The 13,911-nt window shown below is 36.9% G+C and overlaps 1 protein-coding gene across 2 annotated transcripts; it reads right to left on the bottom strand.

Moving 5' to 3' along the window:
- Positions 1 to 1,001: 1,001 nt before the first annotated feature.
- LOC112028039 (uncharacterized) lies at positions 1,002 to 6,024 on the bottom strand. 2 transcript variants are annotated; one of them, XM_024060683.2, is made up of 7 exons: positions 5,663 to 6,024; positions 5,204 to 5,374; positions 3,361 to 3,525; positions 3,128 to 3,292; positions 1,957 to 2,091; positions 1,512 to 1,609; positions 1,002 to 1,377 (listed from the first exon to the last, which is right to left on the bottom strand). In XM_024060683.2, exons 1-7 carry the CDS (start codon positions 5,855 to 5,857, stop codon positions 1,188 to 1,190), a joined length of 1,119 nt encoding a protein of 372 aa, XP_023916451.1. In that variant the 5' UTR covers positions 5,858 to 6,024; the 3' UTR covers positions 1,002 to 1,187. The 2 variants fall into 2 exon arrangements, with proteins under 2 accessions (XP_023916451.1, XP_065620437.1); XM_065764365.1 differs by lacking the exon at positions 5,204 to 5,374 and having other exon boundaries at positions 5,663 to 6,023.
- Between the last annotated feature and the right edge of the window lie 7,887 nt (positions 6,025 to 13,911).

Here is a 13,911-nt window from a genome sequence, read left to right as displayed (position 1 = left end):
TTTGTAAATAGTAAAATAAATTTTAAAATTTAGTATATAACACATAACTAAAACTAACCCACCTAATCTGTGAAGTCGAAACCACCCAAATTTTCAACCAATCTGCCTTTTTTAAGCTTGGTGAGTTGAAGGTGGTTTGAAATTTTTTTCCAACCCGTCAATAGCGGATTGGTTAAAAAAAATTCCCTGCCAATCCGAACTGCTCAGTCCTAGTGTCAATAGATATATGAGTGATGTGATTGGTTTCTTCATTCTTGTATTGCCTAGACCTCACTAACAATTTTATTGTTTGCTCATTCTTGACTCTTACACACTTCACACAGCACGTATGATCTCTTCGCATTCAGGTTTTGTGGTCCACTTCTCCTCAAAACTCTGTGGTCTGTGTCCCCTCTTTTTGTGCTTTACTTGGGTTTACGTCTCGACTAATATGGGGACATGATAGGAAATAGATTTGGGGACATCAGGACAAGATAGACCACACCACTGCTGAACCATTGAAGCCACTCCATACCATAGTAGCCGTTGCTCTATGAAGCCTCTCTTGAATATTTGCTTCCCCACCTCAACCATAGTAAAGTCCATACCCCTATATCTCATGTCAATCAAATGGCAGCTATTCACAAAATTCCATCATATTCTGTGGGGGGTAACTACCTTGTTTCTCCTTTTGCTCCAGTATTTCATTGAAATCACCAAGGCAAAGCCATGGGGTTGTGTCCATAGCTCCTAGGTGCTTTAACAATTTCCCCTACTCACGCTTCCTCTGTAAAACCAATTAACCACCATCTTCTAGAGTCATCAGTCTCAACGTGGGCATCTATCTATTTGGTGTTGGGAATAGCTTTGCCATTTTTACTGGTTCAACTACTTCAAGAATTTACAGTTCCTTGATTGGCTAATTAAAAATCACGATATCACAGCATTTTTTTTTTTTTTTTTTTTTATTGTGCACAGGGTTTAAGCATTGACCCAAAAATAAATCTGTTAAGGTTAGCAGAAACAACGAAGTAAAATTTTTGCATTATATGGCAGACTTTTATTATAGGCTAATCCCTTTTAATGTAGGCCACCCGATATACAATTACAGCCATTTCTACACCTAAACAAAGGAGGAAGGGGAAGATAACTGAATTACAACTTCCACTGCCACCAAAGATCAAAAGTCAAACAGAAGCACTGCAATATTAATCCATGACTTCCGCGATGGGAACAAATCGGCCCTTCTCTATGGAGAACTGTGCTGCAACTCCTATAGCAACTGAAATCAAACCATCTTGCAAACCCACTGCAGGAGCTTGGCCACCTTTAGCTCGAACTGCAGACAAGAAGTTAAGGTGTTCCAAGTAGCTAGACCCATGATGCAGCCCATCATATCTGAAAACCAATTGATTGGGAACTTAGTTAAAAGAATTGCCATATATAAAGGCTTTCCTTGTAGTCATGAAAATTGGAGTTTCCATGGATGTTTACAATTTAAAACAATTAAAATTTTAGAGAAAGAAACCCACTTTATTCGGTCATCCTCAGCTTTTAAAGTATGGACACCATCTCTTCCTTTCTCTCGTGTACCAAAACGTACAATACTCTCAGGAACAAAGGCCTCCCCCTGCAGCATACTTGTAATTTTAATCAAGCTGAAAGGGAAAACACATGCATTCCCCTGCATGCATGCACAAAACAAAAGCAAATACTAGAGAGGTCACAGGGAAATGCAATTAATGGTCGCAACTGATGAAATAAGTCACTGTGTCTTATACTGGTCCACCAGAAATTCAAGTGGAAATTCCATAAGAGGCAACTGCATGTGGGAGGTAATCATGAAATTCAAGTGGAAATTCATGTGGGCAACTACATGAAATAAGACACATTGTCTTATACTGGCCCCCATGGTCACTTGTCACTTGTCACTTGTGGACACACTGCAAGTGATCAGAGAGAGGGAGAGAATTTTACCTTCCCAATGTGACCAACAACAGATATTTCTTGCTCATTTTTACTGCCTTCAGCAAACATGCAGAGGTCGAGCATCCCTCTAGAACCATTGTCAAATTCAACAATAACATATGCATTGTCAATTATATCTGGTACCTGAACACAAAACTTAGTGAATAAATGTTTAGCAAAAAAAAAAAAAAAAACTTAGTGAATAAACAAGAGGGTGAACAAAACATAAAGGGCTCCAAAATTCAAAGATCTGAGATTTCAGTAGAATGAAGATATTTTCCAGAGCTTCTGTTCGGAAACTTCAGGTATAATATTCTCTATTCAAAACGCTAAGTTTCCAGATTCCAATTTTTATCTAAATGACAGCCAGTCATTGCACAACAAAAGAAACATATATTACCTACTTTATTAACATGGTAGCAAAGTATGTCTTTGAGCTTGTTTTATGCCTTCTTTTTACCAACGGACAAAAAATAGTGACTAGATTTTTACAAATTAGAGTCCCTGGTATGCATGTGAAGTGGGGAGCCTAAAGCCACAGTCATGTCTTATAGTCCATGCTATTATAGGAAAGTGTTCTCTGTCTCTCAAAAAGTGTTGTCTGCCATTGTAGAGGCCTTGGGGTGGAGGTAATAAATCAGTAGAAATATATATAAAATAAAAACACACACAACTACCTGGTTGAACTTCACTAAATCAAAAAAACAAGTTCCATCATCAAGGTTTCATTTTCTTCTGGTATAATGGGATAATAACATTTTATTTTATCGATAGTAAATTTGGATAAATATCATCCATTTATTAGAATGCAAGCAAATGCTAAAAGAAGTGCATCTTTTAACCCCTCCAAACGACATAAACAATAATATCTACCAAACCATGCTTGAAATAGTATAAACATAATAAATAGTTTCACATGAACAAGGCATGGAAAAATAAGACTATGCTCAGCCAACTTGCTTTATTTAAGTGATTGGGAGACTGGTTGTGACAACCTAGTGAACCAGTGGTACAGTTTGGAAGCATGTTCAAATTAAATTGGGTATATGACTTTCTAATTTCTGCAGGATTCAACACCTTTAAAATATTAACAAATAGCTAAACCTGTAACACTAAATTCTTTTCACGCATTCCATTTGTTTATAACATCCTTGCCAATTTTTTATCAAATCAAAGTTACCTTTCCATCATATATTTCATCCTTGTGATTAACATCAATAGCTCCAGAAGCCATCACACGGACAGGATTTGCACCTGCAAACAGCCTCATCAGATCAAAGAAATGGCAGCACTTTTCTACCAGTGTTCCCCCTGAGTTAACATTGAACCGGTTCCAATTGTTGACCTATCACAAGCGTAAGTCTGTAAGATGGATTTCTACACTGTAAATATGGAAAGAGTTCAATTATATACCTTAACCAAAAAGGGAAAACGATGTTCCCGGATTGCCACCATTTTAACCTGTCCAAGATTTCCGCCCTTAACTATTTCTATTAGTTTAGCAACAGGTGGCATGTATCTGTACTCCAGACCAACTTGTACAAGAATATCCTGCCTCTTTCTAGCAGCATTTACAACCTAACTCCAAAGACAAAATAGGAAATACATCACTAACTTGAGGAAGACAGACAGGGAGAGAAATTCCGTGCATAATCTGGATGTTTACTATCATATCTAGACAAACATCATTAATGAATTCAGTAAAATATGTGTATGTCAATGAAATGAAAGCGGTGAAGCCACAGGATATTACTAAGAAAAATATCTCTACTACACTTCAAATTATACTCTAATCAGGTTTGGGTGCTACCTAAAATGAAAAACAAATTCATTTTTGCATCCATATACAAAAACTGTATACCTCTTTCTTCAATTTTCCACGCTACTTAGACACAGTTCATCCACGATTAATATTTCAGCAATAAAAGAGAAATTTTTTGAAACCCCAATTACTCCTCAATCAAAGGCCAAAAGCCTCGTAGCCCAGTGGCAATGCCTCCCCCATTTGTTGAAACAATTGAATTACACACACACACACACACACACACACTACTGCTCAATCAGTGAAAAACAAAAATAAGTAATGAAGCCTAGGCAATCAACTAGATAACAGGGTAGCCTCCAAACATATAATTGGTATGCTCATGTGACAAATTAGATAACTGAATATGTAATAAACAGAGAAAGAAACAACTATACTACTGCGTAAATCTAGAATCTAAAACAAAATGGAAGAGCATGCAAGTCTTACTAAAGTTATCAGCTACACAATTGTATTCAAATGTAATTCAGTTACAAATTATAGCTGAAGGCAATCAACTAACTAATGTAGAGTGCTGGTCAATAAGTTATAATTCTGTTTGTGATAAACTTCAGTCATTTTATTCTATATTTTTTTCCTTCTTCTCGACACATTGCAAAAAAGAATTTTGATAAAATAGTATTGGACCAAATAAATCTAGAGATTTTCCTTTTTCTGCTAAACAAATAAATCATGAAAGTTCACAACTTTTTCACCATGGCTCATCTGGTTGTCAAGGAAATTCAAACCTTAGAAGCAGTATTGACTATATCCATTAGCATCAAAGGTACCTTGTTGTCAATCATGCTGCACTTCTTTAAAATGAGGAAAATGACTTACATTTTTATCTACATGATGCAAATTTCCAAAATTAGGCAAACTGCCTCATTAAGGAATCACCTTCATGACATGGAAATGCTACAATCTAGTGAATGCTGCCTCAAATGACTATAATGCCTAAGTTCACATTAAACTCAACTCAGTCAGGCCTAAGTGATTGGTTCTCTATTCTCATACATTGATCATGCATGTGCCCAGTATATCATTCAAAAAAATGGTGACATATGCTACTTTCATCATGGATTCATGGAACAAATTGATTTTGTTTAGTAAATTATTTGCTTCACATGTCATATTGGTTTCGTGACCTTTAAACCGCATATTCATCTTCCCATTAATTCCTGAAGTCATAAAGTCATTGACCCAAATCAAATTCCAGACTCCCTACCACCACAGGTTAGCCACCAAAAAGTGAGACAATTTGTGACAATCCCATAATCGTCAATTGAACAAAGTTCAAGTATTTAATACAGCGCATCTAAACAAATGGGCATAATGTTCCAAAACAGCTTCCCCATCTTACATATACAGTGTGATTTGTTATACTATAAAACATATAAAATGACAAGCCAGATAAGCTCTATGTAGAGATGATCATGCAATCAGATTACTAACCTCTTTGCAGTGAGCAACTGTGGTGCACAATGGCTTCTCCACCAATACATGATGGGGTTTCGGGTGGTTGATGATATCCATAAGAATCTCATAATGGGTCATGTTTGGTGATGACACAACCAGTACATCACAGAGACCACTGTCCAATAGTTCCCGGTGCCCCGAAAAAACCTTCATAACTTTTAAAGGTCATTAAAACCTCTATTAAGGCATCAATTCTTAAACTAGTGTGCAAGATAAGAACCCCTAAAGAATAAAGTATACTCATTAAGACTTTGAATGTTTTGTAATTATACGAGTAGTGGCAAGAAGAACTAGCACATTTAAAATCCCAAAGTTCATGTGCCCATCATTGATCCAATTAATTAAACTGAATAAAAATACAAAATTGAATATACCCAAAAAAAAAAAAAAATTCCCATCTAATTTTATATGAAATCGAATGCAAAGCAATGGTACCTTGAGTGGCCAATTAAAGGATTGAGCTAATTGCAGGGCAAGGTCTTGGGAAGGGACATGGGGGTCAGCTATGGCAACAACAGCTACGCCTTCTGTGCGAAGATGATGCAGATTGATGAGGTGTTCTCTGCCCATCATTCCCACACCGATGATCCCGTACTTCACTGTGCTGCTTATAGCTACAGCTGCAGCCATGGTTGATAGTCGACTTGAGATTCTAACAGACTCTCACACTTTATGTATGCGTTAGTTTTGCCTCAGATATAAGTTAAGGGACGGTTGCATTCTATTTTCTAGTGGCTGGTTTGGCCGTTATCTAACAATGGAGTCTCTTTTTTTTTTTTTCGCGAGTAAAAACGACCAATGGAGACCAAGATTTACCGGAAAGAATGGAAAATAAAAGAATCTTCATACAGGAATGGGATCATCATAAATGAATAGGAAAAAATGGAATGAGATGAAATATATTTAAGGAGGGGAAATTATTGGAAAATAAAAGAATGGAATAAAATTAAATAATTTTGATTGAATGTTTAAGAGTAACACAAAGGAAATGAAATGGAACTGTGGGGCTAGAAAATTAGGCAGCCTTGGCCCACTTCAATCCAGGCCTAGAGGCCCGCGCTGAGGATGCATGACGGGTCCGAGGATGAAAGCACGATGTCCGCCCCCCGAGGAACATATCCGAGGATGCCCCCGTCCTCGAACACCCGAGATCTCGGAAGTACACGACACCACTCCACCAAAGGGGGGTCTTCTTGAATATCCGAGGAGGGGAAGGGCAAGTGCCACACATCGGTGACGGGAGCACGGTGAAGGAGCAAGTCTTAGGCGAGCTGTCACCTCCACATTGAATGCTCTCAACTAACATCCTGGCCGCATTAATGAGGATAGGACTCCTGAACAGTGCTGCCTTGAGTGCTGCAACCCACAGGGAGAATGAGGTTGCGGCTGATGGGACAGGCTCTCAAGTGGTGGTCTGACTGATCAACAAATGGAGGGTGAAGATCAGTTTAGAGAGATATATAACGTAAGGAGTCTCTCCTAAAAAGGGGACGGAGGATCGGCATTAAGAAGTCTGACCTGTGTCCTCTGAACCTTTGTAATCAATCTTAAAAGTAGTAATAAGAATGCCAATCTTCGGAAGACCAGTCCGAGGAGCATCATTGTGCATCCCAATTCATGTTTAAGTTGATAAATCCACATGCAACCATGCAGGGCAATTGCACCCCTTACTAGGGCCTAGTTCTTGAGCCCACTCTCTATAAATTCATTGAAGGGCAAGCTGGATCTGGGCCTACTCTCTCAACTTGAAGAAGAGCCCAAATCTAGTCCCTACAGGAACGTAAGTAATCTTGTTTGGAAAATAAAAGAATGGAATGAAATTAAATAATTTTGATTGGATGTTTGAGAGTAACATAGAGGGAATGAAATAGAATGTAAGTAATCTTGTTTGAGAATAATATAGAGGGAATTGAATGAGTTATTTTATAATAATATTACTATTAAACCCTTATTTTAAAATAAATAGTTAAATATATAAGGGTGTTTTAAGAGTTTTAGTAAAAAAATTATTAAATCTAATTACATTTCTTTCTATTTCTCTCAATTTTGAGGAATAAAAATTTGAGATTTTAATGGAATAAAGAGGAATGAGTGTTCTCTCCTACTCATTTCATTCTCTCTCACTTACACTGTGTTTGGTAAAACAAAAGGGGAGGGAAGGGAAGATAAAGGGGAGATGAGAGGGAAGAGAAAGGATAAATTTTTTCATTTCCCTTGTTTGGTTTGTAAGGGAAAAATGAAGGGAATCACACCTTATTGGTGGGTCCCACAATAAGTACTCTTTCTTATCTCTCATTTTCCTCCCAATTTGGGACAAAAGCATATGATGGGCCACAAATGAATATGTTTCTTTTGTTTTCTTTTCCTTCACACCAATCCCTCCTAAACAAACAAATGAATTTATTTCATTTCCTTCCCTTTCTCTTCTTTTCTTCCCAAATCCTTCCTATTAAAAAAAAAGGTTAAACACCCAAATAAGGAAATAGGTTTTTCATTCCCTCCATTAAAACTCCTAAACAAGTAAATTGAATAATATTATAAAATTATTCTTTTCATTCTCTTCCATTTCATTCTATTCCCTCCTCCCAAACGAGAGCGAAGGGAATTGTATCGTTTCTCCTTATGTAAACCGTTTACCTTTCTTCATTTTTTTTTTATTTTTTTTTTTTTTTTTATGAAAGCCCTAAGGGCACTATTTTAAGAACTATTTTAGGTACATTTTATAGAAAAATGATAAAGCAATTAATTTTGTTAACAATTTTTTATATTTTCCATAAAAGTGGTGTCAAAACTTTTCATTATAGTTTATTAATAATTGCCCTAAAGGCACCCTTTAACATAACCCTTTTTTTATAAGTAAGATAATATTATTAAGAAAGAAAGGGAGGCATATGCCCCAAAAAAGGCCAGGATAACAAAGGGAGAACCAATCAATCAATTTCCTTACAAAAGACCCACAAAGGGATGGAAGAGATGGGTTGGAGTCCCCAATTTGGAGAAATACATGCCCAACGAGCTAAGTGATGAACAAGCTCATTATATGAAATAACAAAAGGAAAATTTTGCAATAAAAAAGTAAGGAAAAAGGTTGCGGATGTTTGAGATAATGGAAGAGATTTCCCATGGAAGATCAGAAGATGAGCAAATTATAGAATCAATAATAACCTTGGTATCACCTTCAAAAATCACAAACTTGAAACCAAGATTTATTGCTGTGGACATAGCAAGGAGAGCGGCTTTGGCTTTGCACCAAATAAGGGATTGAGAAGGTTCCTTTATTGTAAGCCATTTACCTATTTTAAATTTTAATGTAATCTAAATATGGGGCAATATTTGATTCCAAACACTATGTGAATTAGAATGCGAAGATTTAAGCTTAACAAGTTTGTGTGTGTTGGGGGTGTTTTTTCGTTGCCCATATGATGTTAGGGGAGTCAAGCTGAAACTCAACTTTAGGCTTGGAACATGGCCCAAAGGCTATCGGTGAAGTGTGAAAGGCTCATTTTGCTTAAAGTCTAGGTTGCATCCAACAAAGATTATAATAAGGCTCCCAAAATACCTCCTGCAAAGATAAGCTAGCACAAATGATAGCCCACCACAACAAGTGCTTAAATAATAGTCTAGCGGTAAGTAAGAGAAACGCCCAACGGTAGATGTTTGAAAAATCAATAAATGTATTTGCATAGTAAAAAATATGCATTTCCTCCTTAGTTGGTGTAGACAGGAAAAATTCCCGACCTATCACAAGCTGACACGTCACACTACTAAGTCCATAAAATACGGCCAATTACATAGCGCCGCGTATTGCTGCTAGGTTTTGCTATCATTACTCAAAAACCAACAGAAATTTGCCAAGTGTCATGCAAAAACCAATCACACATCATCGCACGTGTAAGCGATGACATAATCAGCCTCGCACGTGTAAGCGATGACATTAGCGGACCAATCAAGCGCTGCCACATGTCACCAATCAAGCTCCGCCACGTGTCACTTACCTACCCCTAAACTCCTATAAATAGAAGCCTTCCTAAGGCATTTGGGAGATCCAAGGAGAGATCAAAGGAGATCCAAAGGGAGCTGAGGAGATCCAAAGGGATCAGATCCAAGGAGAAAGATCTGAGGAAGAGATCCAAAGAGATCTGAGCTGAGGAGATCAGATCCAAGGAGATCTGAGAGATCAAGGAGATCAGGAGAGCTGGAGAGAAGGCACCAAGCCATCTGAAGCACTCAGAAGTCCAGAAGCTTTGCTGGAATCAAGCTCTGAAGCCTTCAGCAACTTCAAGAACTTCAACCTTCAAATACGAAGAACATTCAAAGCAGAATCATCCAAATTACCTGCCTAGATCTCAAAGTTCACTGGAATCAAGCTCAAAAGCCTCCAGAAACCTCAACAAACCACAAATCAGTGAAGCTCTACGGATCAAGCCTCTAAAGCCCGAAGAACTTCCACCACAAACCTTCGAATGCAAAGAACATTCGAAGAGGAATCATCCAAATCATATTCCTAAATCTCAAAGTTCACTGGAATTAAGCTCAAAAGCCTCCAGAAACCTCAACAAATCATAAATCAGCGAAGCTCTAAGGATTTAAGCCTCTAAAGCACCGAAGAACTTCCACCACAAACCTTCGAAGATGAAGCACGCACCAAGAACACGAAGAACACACGAAGAACACGAAGAACGTGAAGAACAAAGGATTTCTAACAAGCTCATAGCCAGAGATTCATTGTAATTCCGTTTCAACAATCTTCGATCCATCCTTCAACCAAATTGAAGGATACTTTGTGTTCAAGTGAAAATCACATTACCATATCTTCGATCCATCCTTCAACCAAATTGAAGGATACTTTGTGTTCAAGTGAAAATCACATTACCACAAATCCAATTAACAAATCTTTCAAGGAGATCGAATCAGAGGATCACTCTTTTGTAATTACAGAGAATTGTACCACACATATATTCAATACAAATTCGCATTTGCGACACTATTTTACTTGTTTGACTTATTTTGAACCGAGAAATTTAGTCGTCCACAGTTGGTTAATATAAAAGTGAGTCCATTATAACAAGTACACAAGAGGAAAAATGGTCTAGTAGTGAAAATGACAGACCTCTAGTAGTAGATGCTGATAGATTAATAAGTGTGTTCACATGGTGAAAATCATTTGTTTTCCTTATTATTATTAAATCAACATAAGGGAAAACTTCCATAGTATGCAAAACATTATGACTTTCATCATAATAACAATAAGCAAGGATTAAAGGCTTTATAATTACAAATAAAAGAAGAAAAAATAGGATGGAATGAAGGTAGAAAGAGAGATTCCAGCTTAGAACGGCATATATTGAACTAAGATTTTTGGAATATCTATATGTGGGGCATGAATGGTGTAGTGTAGGCTATTTTTAAGTTAGTGGGTATTTAAGCTTGTGGTGGTGTGATGGAGTTAATGTTGAGGCTAAGGCTTTAATGGGTAAAGGCTAGTTTCTAAACTAAGGGACTAACTTATGGGCAGAAAATAGCATGATGGGTGAGGAATTTTATGATAAGATTTTGTTGTCTTCCATGAGTTGATGGTAGTTCCCCTTTATAGTGAAGCTTAAGAGATTGATTAGCAAAAGTCCAAAAACCTAGGACTGATCAAGGGCAGGACAACAGACTTAATTATCCTAGGATTTGGCCTAAAATGGGAGATTTTCTTTTGGGGTTGTTTTGCTTCTTTGGGCAATGTCATACATGGGTAAAAATCAGCGTAATCTTGTATTAAATGCTAAGAATTCTAAGATTGTGTTCAACCAATGGGATTAAGGCAGTATTAAGGAGGAATCCTAGTGCTGCAATTGAGATTTGGACTCTAGGAAGTAGGATTCAACACCCTAAGCCAGGTGTCAAAATTTAAGTCCACTTCAGAGGGTTTCGTTGGAAATCCCTTTATGCCCTCTAAATTCATGGGCTTGGTTTATGAATCAATTACATACATTTTTGGCGAAAATGCACTTTTGGTCCCTACATTTTGGGCCTATTCTCAATTTGGTTCCTAAATTGATTTAGCTCCTAGGTCAGTCCCTGATTTTTAAAAATCGTTTCTAAAATAGTCCCTACCGTCAACTTAGTGACAGAAAATGCTGAGGTGGCAAACGGCGTGTCCTACTTGCTGACATGGCGCTAATGTGGATATTAAAATATTATTAAAAAGTACCACGTCAGCGTTTTAATGACAAATCAGCATTTTAATTAATAAAAAAATAAAAATAATTTTAAAAAAATTAAACTGAAAAATTCAAAAAAAAAAAAAAAAAAAAAAAAAAACCTTTTCAGATTCTCTCTTTCTCATTGTTTGTCTGTATCTTTCTTCTTTTCATTTCCTTTGTTTTTTTTCTTCAGATCCTCTCTTTCTTTGTCTATTCCATTTTCTCGTTGGCCACGCGAACGAGGTACTGAACGAACTCTGGCGAGACCATGACAGACTTTAGATCTAAAAATCGTTCTCTTTCTTTGTCTCATCACGTGGTTCCCAACGGAACCTCCAGCCGAATCGAGCAGCGAATCGCGACGATCACGCGCTTGTTGTTCGCGTTGGTTATGTCGGATTCCCTGAACCCGGCCGACCTCGCCATGGAGACTAGCGACTGAGCCGAGGCGAGGTCTTTGCACTCCACGGCGACGATGAGCGGTTCGAAGCGAAGGACGAGTTTGGACTCGGGTTCGGGTTCGAAGTGAGTTGGTGAGTCGGGGAAGAGGAGGGAGATGACCGAGTCGCCGGGTCGTGGGGACGAAGAGCCAGGAGCCACCTTTGGATTTTTTGTTGGGTTGGGTTTGGTGTATGGGTTGGGAGATTGTAGGCGTCGCCGCTTTTTTCTGGGTTTCTGTAGGGGTGGGTGGTCGGTAGTGGAGGTGGAGATTGGCGTGGCCGTGTTTGTGTTTCGGAGATGGAGTTGTCTCGGTGAGTTTGGTTTCGTGTTCGTGGTTTTTTTTTTTTTTTTTTGATGTGAATTTGTATATTTATTTCTTGGATTTCTTGGGTTTGATTTACTAGAGGTTTATGGATTTGATTTCTTGGATTTACTGGGTTTGATTTACTGGATGTTTATGGGTTTGATTTCGTAGATTTATTGGGTGGTTTATGAGTTTGATTTCTTGAATTTATTGGGTTTGATTTGGGGAAGAACATGAAGCATGATGTTCATGTCCTGGGGAAGAAGAAGAACAATGTTCTTCCAAAAATAATGAAAAGCAAACCCAATTTTCAAACTCAATTTTTTAAACTGAAAAAGCTTTTTTTTTTCTTAATTTAATTAAATTAATGTTTATTTATTTATTTATTTTAAAATTTCTAACGTGGATTTTTGTTTTAATTTTTTATTAATTTAAATCTGACGTGGCATTTCAAAAATGCTAAATAAGCTTTTTTAATAATATTTTAATATCCACGTCAGCGCCATGTCAGCAAGTAGAACACGCCGTTTGCTACCTCAGCATTTTCTGTCACTGGATTGACGGTAAGGACTATTTTAAAAACGATTTTTAAAAATCAGGGACTGACCTAGGAGCTAAATCAATTTAGGGACCAAATTGAGAATAGGCCCAAAATGTAGGGACCAAAAGTGCATTTTCGCCTACATTTTTAGTAATAAAATAAACTATTTGGTTGAGGATTTCATGAGTTTGGAGGTCTTGGTTATGGCTTCCTTGAGTTATGACCAAAATTTGGGAAAGAAGGGTATTTATTGCCCATTAGCCTTTAGGTGTTAGCCTCTGGTACCGTTCACATCAGAGTTGGTAGTGAGACAGGTGGCTAGCTCCTAATTTGGTTTAGGAGCTTTGTTGCTTCTTGAGATGACCTCCAGTGGAAGGCAGAACTAAATGAAGTTCTTCAGTGGGGTTAGTTTGCACATGTGGGCTGTTTTGGTTGAGATTTCATGTTGGGCTTGGCTATGAGGGTTGAGTATTTTGGTGGGCTTCTGACTTAGTGGTTTTCTTCATTTTGGCATATCCTTTTGCTTTCTCATTGTGAGCCCTACAAAATAGACAAAGCTACCATATATTGCCATGAATTTTTATTCCATATGGGCTTTAGTTATTAGTAGAAATAAAATGAATTTATAAGCTTTAATAAATATTTATGATACATTTTGGGTATTAATTTCCATGGGTTTTAAATAACAATTTGTATAGTTTCTCATAATTTTTTCTACAGATTACTTTGTAAATGATATTTTCTTTGGGACTTTTTAAATAATGATCTCCAATTTATTCTTGAGAATAATATTTACCACGGGTTTTAAATAGAGGCAATATCCATGGGTTTTAAATAAATATGGTAACAACCACTATAATGGAATAATGTGATATTCTCACAAGTTTTTCTATAGATAATCATAATAGGCATGTAGGATGAATAATTACCATGAGTTTTGGAAATAAATATTATGAATGTTGTGATGTAAGATAGATAATGAACATGAGTTTATAATATAATATGAAATAAATAAATGTTAGGGGTCTAAGATAAATAATTATAACTTTTCACGAGCTTTTATAAGATGATTGCCATGGGTTTTGAGAATAGATAATTCATAAATTTCATGAGCTTGTAATATTATAGTAATAGGTTTAAGATTCTAAAGTATTGTTCATTATTGGACTTTTAAGTGAAATAATTATGATATAGTATTTTTCCAAGT

The sequence above is a fragment of the Quercus suber genome, unplaced genomic scaffold (genome assembly GCF_002906115.3).
Source record: "Quercus suber isolate HL8 unplaced genomic scaffold, Cork oak 2.0 scaffold_554, whole genome shotgun sequence".
In the NCBI taxonomy this organism is placed as follows: Eukaryota; Viridiplantae; Streptophyta; class Magnoliopsida; order Fagales; family Fagaceae; genus Quercus; species Quercus suber.
Note: the sequence above shows the minus strand (reverse complement) of the source record. Positions and strands in the feature narration are given on the sequence as shown.